Below are 23,129 nucleotides of genomic sequence, written 5' to 3' on the forward strand. Positions count from 1 at the left end.
TGTCCTCAGGGCTCCTTCTCTGCTCACCTGCATTCCTGGCTCCCAGCTTCTATATGTGAGCTCCCTGCCAGGCTGCTTCCTCCCTGCTCTGATCCAACTCCTGTTGTGCAGGCTTCTGTATGCCAAGAGGACATGTGACTGAGGGTACAGTTGCTGTGGCTCTGACTGGTTTTCTAGAGCTTCCAATCATTTGTAAAACCAAAAGCATAAATCGCATGTCAGTTATGTAGTCACAAAAAGTAATTCAAAATTTCTTTCTTTCTCAAGGCATATTTTATTTAATAAGGAGGTGGTGGCAGGATATTTTAAAGGCTTTTATTTTCATAATTTTTCAAGAATTCTGTTCTATTATTGTTTTGAGGTTCTCTCTTTGTTACTCATTTTTAGTTTCTGTAGTGTTTTTATTAAAATTTCACCAGTGATTTTTGCCTGATGCTTTTACTAGGGTAATCAACATTTAAAAAAATAAGGAACAACATTATAGTATATTGTGAACATTATATTAGTAATGGATTTGATATTTTCTGTAGAAACTGTTTCATATGTAATAAATGTGTTTATTTCTCTTAATTTAGAAAAATGTCTGATCAGGAGGAGGAACAGTTTGATGCTCAGAAAACGGTTGATTTGGCAGATGAAAGCAATGATACCCTTGACACTGTAGACATTCCAGTTCCCTCCGGAGAGCTTGCAGAGTCAGCACAAACTGAAGAGCATGAACCTGAACTGAACCAACTCAATGAGGGCCATGAAATACCTAATGAGGGGCAAACTGACCACAGCGTTTCAAGTGTGGAATCAAGTGATGAAGAACAACCCATGGAAGAGGATCAGTCACCTGGACCAGCTCTACTTACTTCAAGACAGAGTCACAAACCAAGTGCAAATGATAATCTGGCATTTTTGGATAGAATAAAGGCCATAAAGGAGGTTTTGCAAACATCGGTGGTAGATTCTTCAGCAACAGGTAATATTACCTAGGAGAGACAGAATATTTCATTTCCTCATTGTGATGGATGGTTCCTTTTTCTTGGTTATTTATTTTTATTGGAAGACTTGTTTTACATTTAATATTGCTTTCCCTTTTCCTTAAACATTAGATGTCTACAGTTGCACTTGAATCTCTTAACTATATATGAATACCTCATTATCCTGCATGGTCTGTTCTTCCTCAATAGATGAGCATCATTAACTTTAAAATTGATAAATTTTCAAATAAAGTAGGTGTTAAAAATGTTTAGGGACCTTCAGAAATGTGGACAAATTCTTGAGTTTAATTGAAACTTCTTTGCATTCCAATTTAGAATTAATTGTGCATACCTAATAAGAGGTCGGATGAGAGAGCCTGACTCCAGATTTCCTGGTTTTGTATCCAGTGTTCATTCTATATATCATGTTGCTTTTACATATTTCTACAGTCTGCTTAGTGTGAACTTTTTTTTAGCTTCAGAAGAATTGCTGTCTCTCATTGTAGGCTAATTTTAAATTGATAGACAAAAGAATATTGATGTCATGTAGGAATTACCACATTCTTGGGGACAAAGCAGTGGGTGAAGAGCAATAATGCGGTTACAAAGAGACCTGTTCTACTTGGGCATTTTTAACTGCTGTTTTTCCCTCCATATTGGTGTGTTTTGAGAGAGATTCTATCCAAAGGGTGGAGTGTGTGGTCCATAATTTGATGATTATAACAACAACAGCTTAGTTTGGCTGGCAACATGTAGCTTTTGAATCCAGTGGGATACTTTCCCATAGTGTGGAGCGTCCACACACAAGGGAAGAATAAGAAGGAGGAAAGCAAAAAGACAAATTAAGATCAATCTCTCAATTTTATTATTCATTGGAAATTTGGCTTCCAATTTGGATGTTTCTGTCATTGCCTGAAAATATAACTTATAAGAAACACATGGTGATTTTTTAAAAAGTTGTTTGAGTACTGTACTTACTGAGCTTCAAAAATTCCTTAACATAGCTCCCCTTCCCAAAGTTTAAGAAGTCACTGCTATGAAAGTTTTAAAAATACTTTAATCTCGTGGCTTTGTGTAGCTTTCTGATAATATAGCATGTGTTTAAGCTGTGAAAGTATTCTCTTTGTGGTAGATAACTGGAGAAACAAACTTTAACATACTCAAAGAATCTTAACAATGCTGATGTCTGGTTAAGTTTTGTTATGGGATTATTGGTAAGTGTCTCATTTAGTTTTATGTTAAGTACATAAGTTGTCTAGAAATACATAAAAGTTTTTGGCCCACAGTGTGCATTCTCCACTTTATCTTACTTTATTTTCTCCGTTAAAATATAAATTCTATAGATATTAATAAAAAGTATACATTATTTTTAAAATGCTTTATTTCCTTCCTATATTCTATGAATAGGTAAACATTTTGCAATAATAGTTTTTATTTTTAAGATGGAAACCTCTTCATTTCCTGTTTTATAGAGTGGGGTATGAACTGTATAATGTCCATTTTTGTGAAAAGTAGTTGTAGCACCTTTCCAAGTTTTGGGACACCATTTCTGTCTCACTTTCCTGTAGTCACTACACAATAATGCTTAATTTTCTGAAATATTTCCTATGCTTATAGCTGAATACTATATACCAGGCATTGAAAAATGGATGCTAATTCTTGAGATTTTTGGGTTAATTTTCAAAGCAGAAGCTTGCAACTGAATGTTGGTGACTTCTTAAAAGTCATTGCACTGTGGTGGGGAAGCATGCAGAGGCAGGCTGCATTCTATATGATTAAAAATTGAATGTTAGTTTTGTATTTGTTTGGGGAACTCCAGGTTGCTGAATCTTTTTATGCTTGACTTCAATCCTTTCTTTTGTCTTTTTATCTACAGTAAAAGTTATTCTTAGCCCTGTGGGCCAGGAAGTTATAATTCCTTTTAAACTTGACAGCGTTTTTAAAAAACTCAAGGATCATTTTTCACGCTTATTAGATGTCCCACCTTACTTGCTGCAAGTAAAATATGCAGGTAAGTTTGGAGGCTAGTAAGTTGATCAAGGTTTCCTTAGTTTTAACATATAAGCAATCAAAATCTTTGATTTCTTATACTAAATATTTTGCTGTTTACTCTTTGGATATTGTGGTTATGCAATTATCTACTAAACACATTTTTTCAACTTTTATTTAATAAATACAAATTTCCAAAGTACAACTTTTGAATTATAGTGGCTTTTCCCCCCATAACCTCCCTCCCACCCACAACCATCCCATCTCTCACTCCCTCTCCCACCCCATTCTTCATCAAGATTCATTTTCAATTATCTTTATATACAGAAGATCATCTTAGTATATACTAAGTAGGGATTTCAACATATGGTACAGCAGTCTTGATGTGAGAAAGCAAAGGCTTTTTTTTTATCCTTTTTGTTTTGAAGAGGTACATAAGGCCTCTGACTTACAGGAATAATCTGGAATGTCTTTTGAGTTCACCTGTGAAGACTTAATAGGTAGAGATTTAATCTATACTAAGTAAAGATTTCAACAGACTGCACCCACACAGACACACAAAGTATAGAGTACTGTTTGAGTAGTAGTTTTACCGTTAATTCGCATAGTACAACACATTAAGGACAGAGATCCTACATGAGGAGCAGGTGCACAGTGACACCCATTGTTGATTTAACAGTTGACACTCTTATTTATGATGTCAGTAATCATCTGAGGCTCTTGTTATGAGCTGCCAAGGCTATGGATGCCTCTTAAATTCACCAACTCTGATCTTATTTAGACAAGGCCATAGTCAAACTGGAAGTTTTCTCCTCCCTTCAGAGAAAGATACCTCCTTCTTTGATAGCCCGTTCTTTCCTCTGGGATCTCACTCACAGAGATCTTTCATTTAGGTCTTTTTTTTTTTTTCCCTGCCAGAGTGTCTTGGCTTTCCATGCCTGAGAAACTCTCATGAGCTTTTTAGCTGGATCCGAATGCCTTAAGGGCTGATTCTGAGGACAGAGTGCTGTTTAGGGCTTTTGCCATTCTATGAGTTTGCTGTGTATCCTGCTTCCTATGTTAGATAATTCTCTCCTTTTTAATTCTATCAATTATTATTTACAGACACTAGTCTTATTTCTGTAATCCCTTTGACACTTAATCCTATCTTTTTGACCGATTATGAACTTAAACTGATCACATTAACAAGTAAGATGGCATTGGTACATGCCACCTTGATGGGATTGAATTGGAATCCCCTGGCACGTTTCTAGCTCTACCATTAGGAGTAAGTCCAAGTGAGCATGTGCCGAACTGTACATCTCCTCCCTCTCTTATTCCCAGTCTTATATTTAACAGAGATGACTTTTAAATTTAAATGACTAAGAATAATTGTGTGTTAATTAAAGAGTTCAACCAATGGTATTAAGTAGAACTAAAGAATACTAAAAGGAATAAAATAGTAAATTGTTCCTTGACAAGACAATGGCTAAACACATTTTTAATGAGGACATATGCTTTTCTACATACTTTGCTAAGAACTGAAGATAAAAAGAAGCATGAGACAAAATTACCAATCTCAATTTGTTTACAAACTAGTAAGGAAGAAGAAGTATGCAATTTTACCACATGACACAATGGAAATAGGCATGAAAAACTGTGGGAACAGGAGCAATGAAACTAGGAGATTCTAAACAGTTTAGATTAATGAAGTGATAACACTATGCCAGGTCCCAAAGAGAAGAGAATACCTGGAACTTGTGGAAAATTGTAAGAAGTTTTGAATGATTGGAAGTAGATTAAATATGGAGAATGGGCAGAGTAGAGATTGGAAAAATTTATAGTAATAGAGACTGTATAGGAAAAGATTGTACTATATAGTAAGGTCATTTCCATGAAGTCAAGAATATTTATATTTTGCGGACAATATTGAACTGCCCCCTGGAGTTATATTCCTTTGATTCATAATAGGAAGAGCTCTTTGAAATTAATGAGGCCAACATAACAAATATATGTTTGCATAGAATATGTCTGAAGCAGATTCTAGTATTTCATTTTCAAAGTTTAGTGCTGGGGTGGGCTTTTGGTGTTATAGTTAAAATGCTTCTTGGGAAGCCCACATCTCATTTGGAGTGCCAGAGTTCCAGTCCTGGCTCTTTTCCTGACTCCAGCTTCTTGCTAATGCAGACCCTGGGAGGCAGTAGGTGATGGCTCAAGTACTTGAGTTCCTGCCCCAACATGGGAAACCTGGACTGAATTCACATCTCCTGGCTTAAACTAGTTCACCCCCAGCTGCTGTGGATATTTGAGGAGTGAACCAGTGAATGGGAGGTCTCCGTCTTTCTGTCTCATTCTCTGCCTTTCAAATAAAGAAGAAAAGAAAAGCTTATGCTTAAAAAACTTTTTGGTTCTGACTTATAAAATACCACAAAAAGTTTCCAGAGAAAACCACTCAATTAAATTTCTTTTTTTTTTTTGGTAAACCATGAGGGTACTTTAAAACTTTGGTGGAAAATTGGAATTTTGGCATAAAAACTTTTGAAACCCATGTATAATTTTTTCATAATATGTATTCAGTGAACTTTTTTTTTTTTTTTTTTTTTTTGACAAGCAGAGTGGACAGTGAGAGAGAGACAGAGAGAAAGGTCTTCCTTTTGCCGTTGGTTCACCCTCCAATGGCAGCCGCGGTAGGCGCGCTGCGGCTGGCGCACTGCGCTGATCCGATGGCAGGAGCCAGGAGCTTATCCTGGTCTCCCATGGGATGCAGGGCCCAAGGACTTGGGCCATCCTCCACTGCACTCCCTGGCCACAGCAGAGAGCTGGCCTGGAAGAGGGGCAACCGGGACAGGATCGGTGCCCCGACCGGGACTAGAACCCGGTGTGCCGGCGCCGCAAGGCGGAGGATTAGCCTAGTGAGCCGCAGCGCCAGCCTTCAGTGAACTTTTAAAGTCTCATGTATGCATGGATTTCAAATTTTTTTTGCACCAGAATAAATAATCTTTTGAATCCATTTTCCATGAATGTTTTAAAGTACCCACATATTATAGGGAATGTACTCTGAAAGTAAAATGCTTGTATATTCAAACAACTAATTATTAAAGTCTGATTGGAGAAACAAGACTAAAATATAAATAATTATTAGTGATAATAGTGATAATGATAATGTTCATAATGGTTAATTTATTGAGCACTTGCTGTGTGTGAATATATCTAGAAGGTGTTTTGCCTGCATTATCATTTAATCCACACAACGATCCTTTGAAGTTTAGGCTTTTTTTTTTTTTTTTTTAAAATGAGAGGAGGAAACTAAAGCTGTATGAACTTGTGCAAAGTCACATGGCTGAAAAGTGACAATCTGAACTTGTTATGACTCCAAACATGAAATTTTAAATTGCTGAACATAAAGTTCAAAATTGAGGGAGAGAGAGCACTTTGAGACTGGGTAGCTGGCCAGTGGTACCTAAAGATCTCTCTGTTCTTTGTACTCCATGACTTTCCTTTTATTATATGTAAGTACCAGCTATCATCACTGAGTCAGATTTATGTCAGCAGCAATTGCAAGCAGCCTTGTTGTACTCCAACTGCTCTCTAAAACATGTGCTTTATTTGAAAGAGAGAGAGAGGGAGAGAGAGAAAGAGATCGAGAGGAAGAGAGAGATCTTCCAAATGCTGGTTCACTCTTCAAATGTCCACAACAATGTACCATGGGTCAGGCTGAAGCCAGGAGCCAGGAATTCCATTCATGTCTCCCATTTTGTGTGGCAGGAATCCAAGTACTTGGGCCATCATCAGCTGCCTCCTAGATACATTAGCAGGAAGCTGGATCAGAACCTTGGAATATCTGGGACTTGAACCAGGTACTCTGATATCAGATGCAGGCATCCCGAGGGGTTGTTTAACCCAATGTGCCACAATGCCTGCCCCAACAGGTGCTTTCATTTACTACTAAAACTGAAGCTCAAGTTTGGTGGGTGTATGCCCACTGTGGAAATGAATAGAGGAATGAAGAGCTCTGTGGGAACCTGTATTAGTTTTCTATGGCTTAAGGCAACACATACACTCTTCTTGCAGTTCTAGACGCCAGAAGTCCTAAATCATTTTCACTGAGATACAGTCAAGGTATTAGCAGGGTGAGAATCCACTTCCTGTCTTTCTAGTTTCTAGAGCTGCATTCCTTGCATTCATTAGCTCACTGGTCCCTTCTTCCATTTTCAAAGCAAATGTAGCGTGTTCAAGTCTCTTTTCAGTTCTGTCATGTAACTCACTCTGTAGTCAAATCCTTTTCTTTCCTTTTACAGGAGCACATGTGATTACATTTAGGAAATAACCAGATATCCAGGATAGTTTCTCCATCTCAAAATTCTTAATCTGATCTACAAAGTCACTTGTGCTATATAAAGTAACATTCATAGGTCCTGGAGATTAGGATCTAGACATATTTGGGGCCCTTATTCAACTTGTTATGAAGCCCAAACAACCATGTTAATTTTTTTCATGTTAACTTTTAAAAGAGTTAAATTCTTATTTATTTATTTATTCATTTATTTGAGACACACACACACACACTCACACTCACACTCACACACATGGAACTATCTAGCATCCACTGGTTCAATCCCCAGATGCTTACCTATACCACAATGGCTGGGGCTGGGCCAGGCTGAAGCTGAGAGCCAAAACTCTGTCGAGGTCTTCTACATGGGAGGAAGAGACCCAATTATTTGAGCCATTATCTGCTGTCTCCCAGGTTCTGCATTAGCAGGAAGCTGGAGTTGGGAACCAGACATGGAATTCAGGCATCCTAATTGCTAGACTAAACACCACCTCCTGAATATAGATTCTATTAATAAACTTTTTCTGACACAAAATGGCAGCCTTTAGCATTATTATAGATTTTGTACATCTTAAAATAGAGGAAGAAAATTAGTCAATTTAGTCAAAGCACCAAAGGCAAGGTGCATGAAAGATGGAGAAGGGAGGAAAAGTTGAAGTGATAAAAAATAACAGCATATCTACTTTTTAAACCCAAAACTGAATTTTAGCTCTACCTTGACATGAATTAATTTCTGTGAGCTTATTATTTTAGAAAGAAAGTAAAGAACGGATTCTTCGGAATTCTAAGTGTCTACCTTTCGGTACTAGGAGACTGGGATATTGAAATACTCATGATTTCCCTGCTATGGCTCGTGGTTGCATGTAACACATTGTGTTTTTTTCTTATAGCGTCGATGTTTAGAATATGATTCTGCTGCTATTGTAGAATGATTTGTTTTTAAATGTTAAGAATTTCATGGTTATTATGCACTTATTGCTGATGATTGAGAGTTGTAGTTTTATTTACAATGCTGAATTCCTGCTCAAGAAAGCCACTATAAGTTTTCCTAGTTTGGAGTTTTCTATACTAACGTTATAGCAAGAGGTGGAAATCATTATACTACATTTGATAACTAAATATGTGTTGCTACAAGTATGTTTGATGGTTTCCTTCCACTTAACATGAGTACATATAATTAACCATTTCCAGAAATCTATTGTATATCATGGTGTCTATAGTTAATACTTGAAAGTTACTAAGAGAGTAGATTTTAAGTGTTTTTATCACAAAAAATGATAAGGATGCAAGGTAATAGGTATACCAGTTAGCTTGGTTTAACTGTTTCACAATGTATATGTATATCAAAAGATTTTATTGTACACCATAAATATATATAATTTTTGTCATTTAAAAAGCAGCCAAAAGAAGATAGCCATTTTTACTGTTATAAAATATCTTAAAATTTTTCATTTTTTAGGACAAATTGTTAAAAATAATGAGACCCTAGTTCAATATGGAGTCAAGCCACAGGAAATTATACAAATGGAAATCTTTTCTACAAATCCAGATCTATATCCAATCAAAAGAGTAGATGGACTAAACAAAATCTCTCACATCATAACTGTCACCATAGAAACTGGTTAGTTATTTGATGTCCTGGATAAAGTATTTTACAGTCCCTTTGTAGTTGAAGTTTCATTTAATTTTGGTTTTATCTCTTCAGGCATTGATCAATACCAGGAGGTAGCTGTTGAGATTATCAAATGTGACTTTCACAAACCATTTCTTGGTGGATTCAGACACAAAATAACAGGAGTAGAATTTCATAATGCTGGAACACAAACTGTTCCTAAGAAGATTTCTGGAAAATCTAATGTATTTTGTAGGGATACACAGGTAGTATTTTTATTTTTCCATTTAGGTCTCTGAAGTTATAGGATGCATAATATATGATTCTCAATTCTTCTAAATAATTTTACAGAAATTAGAGTAATAAAAGTTAGTACATGGAAACATAATTCTCTTTGCACACTTATGTATGTATATATAGAGAAGATACTTACTTAAATTTCCCTTGTTTTTATTTTAGACAGTTTTTCAGAGAAAAAAGTTTCAACAAACTACAAATACAACATCTACACAAATGACTAAAATTGGTGTGTATGTTTCAAATATAACTGATAAATTGGTAAAACCAAGAGAATACTTTTCAGCTGAAGAATACCATGATCGAATATTACAGGCGGTAAGATAACTTGGTAGATGAATATTAAATATTAAAATTAGAGTGTTTAAGCTAATTACTTATTCTGTGTGTGTGTGTGCCTGTGTAAGTTTTTCTAAGCCATACCAGCTTTAGAAACAATCCACATGAATATGGGTCATATTTCATTGGTAATAAAAACAATCTTTATATCTAATATCCCTCCATGTGAAGGACCAAAATCTTAAATACTTCTAATTCCTCTCTTTTGCTTAGGGAAATTCGAGTGTCTTTTGTTGTTGTTGCCTTGGTCATTATTAGCCTTTTCAACACTTCTGTCCCAGGACCTTAACTCTTGTCACAGAAAAATCACGTAGGGCGCTTTCCAGACTAATTGAGACTGAATGTAATATTAATATCCACTTTCCCTGATATTATTATAACCGCTATAACCCTCTCATCTTATTGTTTGATGGCCTATCTTTTGTCATCCTTTTGCTTTCAACCAATATGTTCTTTCATGGAGCATATAGTTGGATCCATCTCCTACCATTATTTTAGCAATGTGTAAAACTGACCCGGAAGCAGTGATTTAAATGGCAGATTTTGGTTTTCTATTAACAAGAAATCTGGAGATTGTTGTTCTAGTTCGATTGACACTAAATCTTGAGAGATAAACTTGTGGTACCAAAACAATGAAGTCCACTGATTCATTGTCCCGAAGGAGACTACTCACCAGAGGATGCATAGGGCTAACATTGTAGCTGGGTGCCAGTTATTATACCAACCTGATGGATTTTCACTTTTTCAGTTTAAACTAATTTTTTACCAAGCAAAAGAAAGGATGAAGTTATTATTGAATTTTGAAGAAGAGTGAAGTTTAGGTAAAATTTAAGTGAAGTGGGATCTTGATAATGTTAATGCAAAGGAAGGCTGTGTATGAATGGATCAACATCAGATTTGGACTGTGAAGCAGGCCAAGGTCCTATTTATTCTCTTAGGAATGAAAAGATGTAGAATATTGTTTTTTTGAGCTTCTCAGAAATTCAATACCTTATTATAAACCGAAGCTGCTTCTCTTTGTCATTTACATCCTGTGGGCCAGAATGTGATATTTCATTCTTACTAGTCTAATAATTTCAACCAGCAAAGTCAATTTGTGCTTTTAGGGAACAGTTTCTCAGCTAGCAAGAAAATAGTATTCACTCAGAGACAGTTGTGACATTTTGTAACTGTGGTGTGTCCTTGGGAGAAACATTGTTTGCTATTAATTTTGTTGCTGACTGTTATTGGAACATGATGATCTTTAACTTTCTAACTAATACAATCTTACCTATTATAACTAATTTTTTACCTAACTAACTAATTTTTACTTTCTTACTGTGCTAGGCTTGGATGGGTCTCTGTGATGTTATTAGGAACTTTAGCTCCTTTTGTCTTTGCACTCCATTAATCTCATTGTGAGCTTGTTACTGTGCAATGATAAAATGGTTCACTCACCTTTACCATCTTATCTTCATTCTATGAAAGAAGAAAGGAAAGGCCAAGGCAGCATTTCTCATGTGTGCTGTCTTTAAGGCTTTCCCCGGAAAGCCTCACCTAAAGACCTCCACTTACATATCATTGGCCTGAACTGTGTCATGTGAACTCCCTCATGGCAGCAGTGATTAGTGCATTCTAAAAAACAGCATATTGTTCCTCAAGAAGCTTGAAGTTTTCTTAGTGTGAGGAAATAGATGAGACTGGAAATGAGGCAGGAAAATGGAATTGCTTATGCCATATTCCAAACTCCAAAAAAAAAAAATTAAATTTAGAGGAATAAAAACACAGGGACCAAGATTACATGAAAATAAAGGGTAAATTTCAGTTGATATTTTTGAAGGCATAAAACAGATTGAGAAGTGTTGACGTATTAGAATGGAGAAAGTGAAATCTAAATGTGTAACAATGAGGATGGCATCAGGACTCATTGATTTTGCCCCATGGAAACTTAGAAAGTGAACTGGAGGTTCTGTGTGGAGTGGAAATGAAGTGTGTGCTGTGAACAAAGGCATTAGATAAAAGCCAGCATAAGAAGTAAATTTATAATTTCTTCTTGTATCTTCATCTATTCCTTTCTGCCAGGTCATGTTTATTTTATTCTTTATAAATTAATTGCTTAGTATTTATTTTTGTCTTATATTAGGTAAGATTGTATTAGTAACTGTTGATGTTTTTGTCTTCATTCTATCTTTATTTACTAATTGTTTGTCTTTCCATTAATCTTTTCTTCAGTTTGTTGCTTTGATCAAAGGTGTTTATTTTTTGTCCTTTTATAATTTGGAAATAGGTACTTTACTTTTTTTTTTTAATAGTTCCTTGCAGCTCCTTTTTTAACATTCCTAAAATTTTTATACCAAATATATCTGTAATCAGGCTGTATTATATTCTGAAAAAATAAACAATCTTAATTAGTTCTTCTTTTCTTCATTTCTTCTACCTCATCTTTCATTCCTCGTATCCAGTGAGGATTTGATAGACAATTGGAATAAATTGAAGAAATTTATATCATTAGAGAGGCAAGCTAGAAAATGCAGAAGTGGTTCCAGAATTGTAAATCATATTCTCAAATGCATTCTTCAAAATTTCTTTTCCTTTGGCAGACCCCTTTAGTATGATCTGGTGCAGTGTCTTTATTGACCTCTGCTTTATGTAATCTTTCTGTAATTACTAATCATTAGGATGGGGAGAAGGGGTATGACAGTAAATATTATTTCCTCAGTCTTGATCCAGCCTCGCCACATTTTATTGATGAGTTTAGTAAATAAAATTATAAACTCCCCCAGTTATATTATTAAGTTTTTGAGAATCTTAGTAATATACCATATCTTCACATATATTTACATTTTATATATATTTAATAAATATTTGATTGCTTAAGTCTTTTATCCAACCTGCCCTTGGTGCTTTCCACACATACCTACCTGCTATATGTTTAGGGAATAAAAGTTTGCTTAAAAATGAATCTAAAGTAATAGAAATTAAGATAAACTAGAGATAATTCAAATTCACCACAGTAATAGTGTTTACTGAGGACTTGCGATATACAGATTGGGCTAAGCAATCTATATGTCACTATTTTACGTATGAGGGTACCAAAGCAGAGATGACACATAGCTTACCCTAAATCAAACAACTAGTGAGTAGCTAAGCAAGTTTCAGACTAAGGTTTACTCCTGAATCTGTGCTCTTAAGCATTGTATTGACAACCTACTATGAAAGTATATTTGCTAGATTTAGAGTCCAATAACAATGACAAACATTAGCTATGATTTTTATGCTAGTCTACATGAGAATGTCTTACAGAGAGCTACAACTGGACTCTCAAGTTTTTCTATTGTTTGAATTGGGATTTTATTATCTGATCAATAAGTTAATGATAGACACCTTTTAAATTTCTTTTTAATGTGAGTATAGGTGATCAGGATTCAGACATACTACAGGCAATGGCATGCTAAAGTCTTGGTGAAGAACTTAAACATGCAGAGAAAATTGAGACTGGAGTGGGAAGCAGAGGAAGAATTAAGGAAGAAGAAAGAAAAAGAAGAATGGATGCAACTGGACTATTACCGGAGGCATAATCCTAGAACAAATGAAGACTTTGAACTTCTTTATAATGCACTAGAATGTAAGTTTGACATTGACGATGCTTAAAATATCATTTGTTAAATTTTTCATTAGCAGAGAAAACAGTTTTGCTGAAGACAAAAAGAAGACCATTACTATTATGTAGATTTCTTGGGAATCTGGACTAGAGAATTTATAAAGATGAATCATATCTTACATTTGGGACACGAATTAAAGCTGGAATAAAATTGGAATTGCTTTTATATTAATAGTTAATTGATAAAATATGTATACTGCTTTGTAAATTTTTAAATTTTAGTATATTATTTAATAAGGCATTTCTGCCTGCAAGATAAAGAGAGAAGTTGTTGTCTCATCAGGTTTTATGTTGATTTGGGAGATTTGTGAACTTAGAGTTGAGCTGTTTTTAATCCCTCAATCTAGCATCCTATTTGATGTTGGTCTTTAGAGGAAGAGCTTGGCAATAGCTTTTTAATCCCAATCTATTTATAATAATATATAAATATAACCACATATTCTCTAAATACTGACTTTTTTCCAAATATGAAACTTTATTTTGAAGGTGATTTATGAAAATTCAACATGAGCAATAAATCTGCTCACATGTTATAGTTTAATACAAAACAATAGAAGTAAGCAAGTAAGCAAACATATAAACATAAAACCCAGGACTTAATAGGAAATTAACACCAGTGGTAATTGTGCAAAATGCTAAATCATTCTGTTTCATGGCCTGAATCCCTACAGTGTTGCCCATTTTTTTTTATTAATTCATTTATTTTTAAGGTGAACCTACTTCATGTATTTCACATATACAGATTTAGGAACATAGTGAAACTTTCCACCCTATCTTCTCTCCCATCCATACTCCCACCCTTCTTCCTTCCTCTTTTATTGTTTCTTTTACTAATTTTTACAATGATCTAATTTCAGCTTATATGATACTCAAAGATTAACCCTATACTAACTAAAGAATACAACAAATAGTAAGTAGAAAATAACACCATTCTTTAACAATAGAGACAAGGGCTGTAAACAGTCATTGAATCCCAAAATGTCAATTTTGCAATACACATTGCATTTCTTTTGTACTCTGTTAGTTACCACAAATCAGGGAAAACCTATGCTGTTGTCTTTTTGGGACTAGCTTATTTCACTAAGTATAATGGTTTCCACTTGCATCTATTTTGTTGCAAAAGACAGGATTTCTTTCTTTTTTATGGCTAAGGAGTATTCTATACTAAATATATAAGTTGTGATAGGTTGATTCCATATCTTAGCTATTGTGAATTGAGCTATAACAAACATGCAGGTACAGACAACGCTTTCATATGCTGATTTCATTTTGTTTGTATAAATTCTCAGGAGTGGGATGGCTGAGTCATATAGTAGATCAATTTTCAGCTTTCTGAGGTATCTCCATACTCTCTTCCTCAATGGCTGTACTAGTTTACATTTCCACCAATGGTGGATTAGGGCACCTTTTCCCTGCAATTAGGGCACCTTTTCCCCGCATCCTCACCAGCTTATACTGTGACTTTTATACCTTATTTTTCACACGTGCTAGTCATTAATAAATTGAAACTTCATTTGCTTGAATAAGCCAAAGCACTTTCTACTCAGAGTGGTAGGTACACTATTCCCTTTCTTGGAGCCCTTTCCCCACTGCCCATTTCTCAATCTCAAGTTAAATGTCACCTAGGAGAAGATTTTTTGGTGACTGACAATGTAACTTGTGTATCCTATCATCACATCATGGTCCTTCTGCACCCCCAAATTTTAATTCATATGACCACATCTTTTGCTAATATCTGTTCTACCACTGGGCTGCAGGTTCCATGAGGGAACTTATATTTTGAATTTGGCACTCTCTCTTTTTCTGGGCTTAGCTCACATACCCTACAAATGTTGTTAAAGTGAATGAATGAACACATGAATGAAGGGATATGGTCCTGCAACTCTCTTTAGCTTCTGCTCTGTTAGCTACAGTTGATGAAGTGAGATCACTGGAGCAGAAGAGTTATTACACTAAATGTTTGAGAGTCAAGAAATTGGGCTCTTATGAAAACACAGAAGAATTTTAAAAATTAAAAATCATCTTAAAAGATTTATTTATTTATTTGAAAGTGAGAGTTACAGAGAGAGAGGGAGAGAGAGAGAGAGATCGATCTTCCATCTACTGGTTCACTCTCCAGATGGTCACAATAGCAAGGGTTGGTGCAGGCACAAACCAGGATCCAGGAGCTTCATCCAGGTCTGCCACATGGGTAGCAGAGGCTCAAACACTTGGAGTCATCTTCCACTGCTTTTCTCAGGTGTTTTAGCAGGGAGCTGGATCTGAAGTGGAGCAGCTGGGACATCCATGAACTGGTGCCCACAAGGGATGTTGGCATTGTAGGTGGCAGCTTTACCTGCCATGCCACAATGCAGGACCCTCATTCTTTATAATTAAAAATGGTCCTTTTAGTTCAGGAATTGAGTCTGACTTCTCCATGATTTTCTTAACATAATTTTAAGCAAGCCTCCTTATATCGCTTTGTTTCTGTAAACAAACTACTTTTTGGTGACTATTATGTGTGGATACATTTTTAGGTTTTGGATTAGGGTCTGTTAAAATAACTATAAGGTAATATGCTGTAAACTTAAGATGATGCAGTTAAACACCAGATCTAACAGTACGTCTCTTTGCTAACATGAAATTGAGTGTCTTCAGTAATGTTTACAACTTCATGTTACAATGTTTGAGATGACTTTTAGCCTGCTTCCTAGATGTGTGCATACCTTTCCTCCTCTTTCAATTGTTGACCTCTGGAAATACTATTTGTTTTACTTTAAACCTCACTTGTATTTCCATTATTCTCTGTGACATGATAGAAGAGATTATTTCTAAGCGACAAGTAGTTCAATATAGAGCATTGTTAGCCAAGGATCTATGAATAAAACTGAAGTTATATTATAGCAGAGAACTATTTAAAATAATATCCAGCATTTATATATAAGCAAATTTACAAGTATAATTATAATTTTTGTTTGGTTGACAGGCAACTATAATATAGTAAAAAATATATTGAAGAAAGTTTTTCCTTTTTAAACTTATTAATGATTTTAACTAGGGAAAGTTACTAATTTTTTAAGATTCAGTTTCTGCATCTATGAAAAGGATTTAATAATTTATGGAACATCTACTTCAAAGAACTTAAAGTGAAAAATGCAAAATATTACATTTATAACATTACTTAAAAAGCATCATGTTCTAAACAGATGTAAGTTATTGTTACAAGGAAACAATTTTATGCAGAGCTTTCATGTTAAAGTTAGCAAGTATATTTTATATAAGTCCACACATGATTTGTGTGTAGGAAAAAGAAAATGAGATGACTGAAATTTCTTACATAAAAGAGACATCTCTGTTTTTGTCAGTGCTAAATTAAAACCTTTTGAATAACAATTTTTAAGTTTTTTTTGTTGTGGTTAAAATTTCTAGTTTCATAAGCTTAATAATTTATATTGCTCTCTTATTTAATAGTTTTCTTCATTCCTTATTTAAAACTCCAGTCTTTGTAATTGCTGCCCTCTTGTGGCTCATAGTGATAATCGTGCTTGAACTATAATTCATAATACAAAGTTAAGTTAACCTATCAATCAGTAATAAAAGAAAATGATATCAATTTATGAAAAATAATTTAAATACATTTTGAAATTTATATATATGTATATATATACAGGCAACAATGTTTTATTGCTATGTTTTGTTTCTTACAACAATATTTTGGTGTTGACTTTTATTGATCTGAGTTGACACTGGTGCTGAAAGTTGAAAAAAAAAAAAAACAAGTATTAAGCATTCCATATCCTAAAGAAAACCTGAATTATTGAGCTTGTTTTTCCTATTTTGAAATTTTATATTTATTGAATTATAAAGAATGATTTTTTAAAAATTTGGATTTTAGCCGGCGCCGTGGCTCAACAGGCTAATCCTCCGCCTTGCGGCGCCGGCACACCGGGTTCTAGTCCCGGTCAGGGCACCGATCCTGTCCCGGTTGCCCCTCTTCCAGGCCAGCTCTCTGCTGTGGCCAGGGAGTGCAGTGGAGGATGGCCCAAGTGCTTGGGCCCTGCACCCCATGGGAGACCAGGAGAAGCACCTGGCTCCTGCCACCGGAACAGCGCGGTGCGCCGGCCGCAGCGCGCTACCGCGGCGGCCATTGGAGGGTGAACCAACGGCAAAAGGAAGACCTTTCTCTCTGTCTCTCTCTCTCACTGTCCACTGTGCCTGTCAAAAAAAAAAATTTGGATTTTAAAATTCAATAGAGTCATAAGACTCATCCATTCTATTGCAAGTACTTGTGTTTATCTTCCTTTTTATATAGTGTGCCATTGCATGAATGTACCACAATTTATTTATTCGTTTCCTTGTTGGATTTGTTTTTTCTTCAGTCTTTGGTAAATATAAGGAATACTGTTACAACCATATTTTGGTGAATACACATAATGTATATGTGAACATATTTATATATCTTGTGTATAAACTTAGGAGTGGAATTTGAGGTTCATAATATATGCATATGTTCAATTTTAGAGGATCCTTTTAATTTTTCAGAGGTCCTCCTAGTTTATCCTCCTGCAGGACAGTGGGAGAGCTTTAACTTCTCCATCAGCCTTTCCAGCATTGGTCACCTCTGTCTTTCTTGTTTTAGCATTCTGCAGAGTGTACTTTACTATCATCCTGCCTCATTTTGATTGAGGCTCCAATGGGTGAGATATCAGGATGCTATAGTTTAGTGTGACAGCTTTACTTCCTCCTAAAGATTGTAGGTGAAATGAGGAAGGACCTGTTCCTTGGCTGACAGAGTACTCCGCAAGATCAAAGATATAAAAAAACAATAGGAAAGAGGATCTGAAGGGATAGAGAAAAGAGTTTTTGGAGGGAGTCATAGTGCTTTGGGGAGACAGTCAGGAGGTTGTGCTATTTCTAACTTCATGTCTGGTGAGGGGAACTTTATGAGACCTTTTTGGAGAGCTTTGAAATATGTTCCCTGTGATTGGTGGACACTGGTGCCTGTATTTTGCCCAGGTTGGAAGATTGGAGATGGACTCCAACCCAGAAAATTTAGACAGCTGGAGAAGAGCTGGCAAACCTTTTTTTTTTTTTTTAAGATTTAAAAAAATTATTTTCAATGCAGAATGACAGAGAAGGGAGAGACCTTCCACACATTCATTCACTCCTTAAGTAGCTGCAGCTGTCAAGTTTGGCTAGGCTGAAACCAGGAGCCAAGAATCCCAACTGAGTCACTCATGTGGGTGACAGGGGGCCAAATACTTGACTCATCATTAGTTACCTTCTCAGGTGCATTAGCAGGGATCTGGATTGGAAGTGGAGCAGCTGGGACTCAAATCAGCACTCTGATAAGGGATGCTGGTGTCACAAGCAGTGGTTCAACCCACTGTGTCAAACTTCGGGACTCTGACAAACTTCTTTGACACTAGATAGTGCTGCTGCATTGAGAGATATAGCATTCCAGGATTTAAAATTTTCTCATATTTATTTTAAACACAGAGAGATAATACAGAAGCAGAGAGAAATCTTCCAGTAACTGCTTCATTTCCCAAATACCTGCAACGGGCTGGGGTAGGCCAGGCTGAAGCCAGGAGCTCAGAATGCAGTCTGATTATCTCATGCAGGTGGCAGAAACCCAAGTGCTTGAGCCATCATCTTCTGGCCTCAGGTTATGCATCAGAGGGAGAAGGAGATTCAAACCCAGTCACTGCAAAATGGAATGTGTCAACCACTGTGCTAAATGTGCACCCTTCAGGATTTTTTTAAGCAGAGATATGTTTATTTTCTATCAAAGAAGAGAGTGTAAGTGAGCAACAAGGTGATTCAAAATCCTCCTAGGTTTTGTGAATTGGGATAAACTGGAGAAATGAGGAGATTTTGTCCTCCATAAATAGCTGTGTGGAATATAGGTGCATCTCTCTGGCTTCACAAAAGAGACAAGGAGAGAGATTCAGCTCCACGGCTCTGGATAGTGAATTTAAATCGTCTGTCAGGCCTGGAGAATAGGAATGTACCCAGTTAAGTAAGGACAGCACCTTCCTACTCACTTGTCTCTCAGACTGAATGGGGAGGAGAAACAGCAGCTAAGGATTAAAAGAGAACCTGAGATGTGAGAGTGAGTTCACAAGGATTTATCCTTTCCCTGCAACCTCTGTGGAAGGTTTCCATCCTTGCAATTTTCAGCTTGATTTTTCATTTTTTCAGTTTTCTCTTCTCAGAGCAAAACATTTTTATTTTGATGAAGTCCAGCGTATCATTTCATTCTTGTGTGGATCATGCTTTTGATGTTATATTTAAAAATCTATTGGCTGGCGCCGCAGCTCAATAGGTTAATCCTCTGCCTTGCGGTGCCGGCACACCGGGTTCTAGTCCCGGTTGGGGCACCAGATTCTGTCCTGGTTGCCCCTCTTCCAGGCCAGCTCTCTGCTGTGGCCTGGGAGTGCAGTGGAGGATGGCCCAAGTGCCTGGGCCCTGCACCCCATGGGAGAACAGGATAAGCACCTGGCTCCTGGCTTCGGATCAGCGCACTGGCCGTAGTGGCCATTGGAGGGTGAACCAATGGAAAAGGAAGACCTTTCTCTCTGTCTCTCTCTCTCTCACTGTCCACTCTGCCTGTCCAAAAAAAAAAAAAAAATCTATCACCAAATATAAGCCCTCCTCTCCCCATGTTTTCTTCTGGAAGTTTTATAGTTTTATGTTTTACATTTAGGTCTATAAATACAGTTTGAAATAATTTTGTATGGTGTGAGGTGTATTTTGAGGTGAGTTTTCATTTTTTTCTTATGTTCTATGGAACATTAATTGTTTCTTATGTTCTATGGAACATTAATTGTTCCATATCATTCCTTGAAAATACTGTGTTTTCTCCATTGAGTTGTCTTTGTATTTGTGTTAGTATTATAGTTGACTTGGTCTGCTCTAACAAAATACCCCAAACTGGGTAGTCTATAAACAACATAAATTTATTTCATAGAGTTTTGGTGTCTGCTGAGGGCTTTTTTTCCTGGTTCATAGTTTTGCCTTCTCTCCCTGGTTCATAGTTGAAACTCCCATCATGGAAGGGAGTAAAGAGCTCCCTTGGGCCTTTTTTTTTTTTTTTTTTTTTTTTTTTTACTTATTTGACAGGTATGGTCAGACAGTGAGAGAGAGAGAGAGAGACAGAGAGAAAGGTCTTCCTTCCATTGGTTCACCCCCCAAATGGCTGCCACAGCTGGCGCTGTTTGAAATCTTTTTTTTTTTTTTTTAAGCTTCAAATTCCATTGATCTGTTCTTACTATGTAGAAATACAGTTGATATCTCTATCAATGTTTACCTTGCATTCTCAGACTTGGCTAAACTCATTTTGTAGTTTCAGAACTAACTAAATTTTGGGAACTAATTAGGACTTTAATACAGTGCTTGATAGGAATGGTAAGAGAGCGTATCTTTCTTTACCTTGTTTCAATCATAGGAAGTCTAGATTTTCTTCTCATTTTTTTGAATATGAGTATTAAATTCTTTCAACACTTTTTGCTTTAGACATCAATTCTTCACTGAATTATTTTTTACTTCTATGGGAAATAAATTGCCAACATATTTGTGGGTCTATTTCTAGACTCTATATTCTGTCCCATTCTTCTATTTATCTTTACGTCAAAACCACACTGTCTTGGCTACAGTAGCTTTATAAATTTAAAATCAGGAAGTATTAGTCCCCTTACTTTGTTTTCCTGTCTCAGAATAGTTTTTGCTATACCAGATCTTTTGTATTTCCATTTTAAAAAATTTTAGAATGAATTTGTAGATTTTTACCAAAACACCTGTTGTGACTGAGTTGAATCTTGTTCAATTTAGGGAAAATTTATTTCTTATCAATACTGAGTCAACCAACTAATTTTAGGGTGAATGCATTCTGTTTTTCACCATAAATATCATGTTACCCATAGATTTCTTTGTTTCTTTTTTTTTTTTTTTTTGCTCATGTCCTTTATCAGACTGAGGAAATTTACTTTTTTTTTTTTTTTGACAGGCAGAGTGGATAGTGAGAGAGAGAGAGAGAGACAGAAAGGTCTTCCTTTTTGCCTTTGGTTCACCCTCCAATGGCCGCTGCGGCCGGTGCATCACGCTGATCCGAAGCCAGGAGCCAGGTTATTCTCCTGGTCTCCCATGTGGGTGCAGGGCCCAAAGACTTGGGCCATCCTCCACTGCCTTCCCGGGCCATAGCAGAGAGCTGGACTGGAAGAGGGGCAACCAGGACAGAATCCGGTGCCCCAACCAGGACTAGAACCCGGTGTGCCAGTGCCGCAAGGTGGAGGATTAGCCTAGTGAGCAGCGGCGCTGGCCAACCTGCAGATTTTTTTTTTTTAAGTTTGTGTTGGCTTATTTAGGTCTTTTGTTCTTCCATACGAATTTTTTAGCATTAGATTTTCTAGTTCTGTAAAGAATGTCATTGTTGGGGCTGGTGCTGTGGTGCATTGGGTTAAAGCCCTGGCCTGTGGCACTGGCATCCCCTATGGGTGCCGGTTTGAGTCCCCGCTGTTCCACTTCCAATCCAGCTCCCTACTGTTGTACCTGGGAAAGCAGTGGAAGATGGGCCAAGTGCTTGGGCTTCTGAACTTACATGGGAGATGCAGAGGAGGCTCCTGGCTCTTGGCTTTGAATCTGCTCAGCTCTGGCTTTGCGGCCATTTGGGGAGTGAACCAGCAGATAGAAGACCTCTCTCTCTCTCTCTCTTTCTCTGTAAGTTTGTCTTTCAAATAAATAAAATAAATTTTTACAAAAAAATAATGTCATTGTTATTTTGATGGAGATTGTGTTGAATCTATAAATTGTTTTGTGTAATATATATATTTTGCTGTAATACTAATCCTTCCCATCTATGAATATAGAAAGTCTTTCCATTTTTAAATATCTTCTTCAATTTATTCACGTGTTTTATAATTTTCTATGCAGAAATCTTTCATATCCTTGTTTAAATTTATCGCAAGTTTTTTTGATTTTTTTTAGTAGCTATTATGAGATAATTGATGCAAAACAAGTTACTAATTTTTGTGTGTTGAATTTTGAGCCTGCAACTTTACTGATTTTTTAATCAGTTCTAGTAGTTCTTTTTATTTCTTTCTTTCTTTTTTAAAAGATTTAATTATGTATTTGAAAGGTAGAGTCACAGACAGTGGAAAAGACACAGAGATAGGTCTTCCATCCACTTGTTCACTCCCCAAATGGCTGCAATGGCTAGAGCTGGTCTTCTTGGTCTCCCATGTAGGTGCAGGGGCCCACAGCATCAGGGCCATCTTCCACTGCTTTCCCAGGAACATTAGCAAAGAGCTGGATCAGAAGTGGAGCAGCAGCTAGGACCTGAACCAGCACCCACACGAAATGCCAGCATTGCAGACATTAGCTTTACTAGCTGTGCCACAGCAGCGTCCCCTATAGTTATCCATTTTTTTAAGTAGGATTTATTTATTTACTTGAAAAGGAGACAGAGAGGGAGAGGGAGAGGGGGAGAGGGAGAAGAGGGAGAGAGTGAGAGAGGGAGAGAGATCTTCTATCTGCTGATTTATTTCCCAAATGCCTGTAATAGCTGGGACTATACCAAGCTGAAGCCATGAGCAAGGAATTCCATCTGGGTCTTGGCCCACTATTCTCTCCCTCTTAGGTGCATTATCAAGAAGGTGTACTGGAACTGCGTAATATCTGGGACTCAAACCAAGCACTTGGACATGGGATGTGGGTGTCCTAAGCAGCTGGTTAACCCATTGTGCCACACTATTCTGCCTGCTATTTCTTTTAAAATGTAGATATCTACTGCTATAAAATTGCCTCTTAGTACTACATTTTCTGTAATCTCATAAATCTTGGTAAGTTGTAGGTCTATTTTTATTTGTTTTGAGAAATTTCTAAACTTGATTTTGGTATTTTCAGTGATCCATTGTTCGTTCAGTCCTGGGTTGTTTGGTGTACAAATTCTAAAGTTTCTTTTGTTTATGTTTTATTACATTGTGAAAGAAACAT

At 36.4% G+C, this 23,129-nt stretch overlaps 1 protein-coding gene across 1 annotated transcript in view; it reads left to right on the forward strand.

Annotated features, from left to right (window-relative positions):
- The first annotated feature begins 579 nt into the window (after positions 1 to 579).
- IQUB (IQ motif and ubiquitin domain containing) overlaps positions 580 to 23,129 on the forward strand; it is a 101,410-nt gene continuing 78,860 nt past the window's right edge. The window contains exons 1-6 of the mRNA XM_062195287.1: positions 580 to 967; positions 2,845 to 2,979; positions 8,729 to 8,890; positions 8,975 to 9,147; positions 9,341 to 9,496; positions 12,911 to 13,121. Coding sequence (XP_062051271.1) covers positions 580 to 967; positions 2,845 to 2,979; positions 8,729 to 8,890; positions 8,975 to 9,147; positions 9,341 to 9,496; positions 12,911 to 13,121 — 1,225 coding nt within the window. The remainder of the gene's footprint in view (positions 968 to 2,844; positions 2,980 to 8,728; positions 8,891 to 8,974; positions 9,148 to 9,340; positions 9,497 to 12,910; positions 13,122 to 23,129) is intronic.

This window comes from Lepus europaeus, chromosome 1 (genome assembly GCF_033115175.1).
Source record: "Lepus europaeus isolate LE1 chromosome 1, mLepTim1.pri, whole genome shotgun sequence".
NCBI classification, from domain to species: domain Eukaryota; kingdom Metazoa; phylum Chordata; class Mammalia; order Lagomorpha; family Leporidae; genus Lepus; species Lepus europaeus.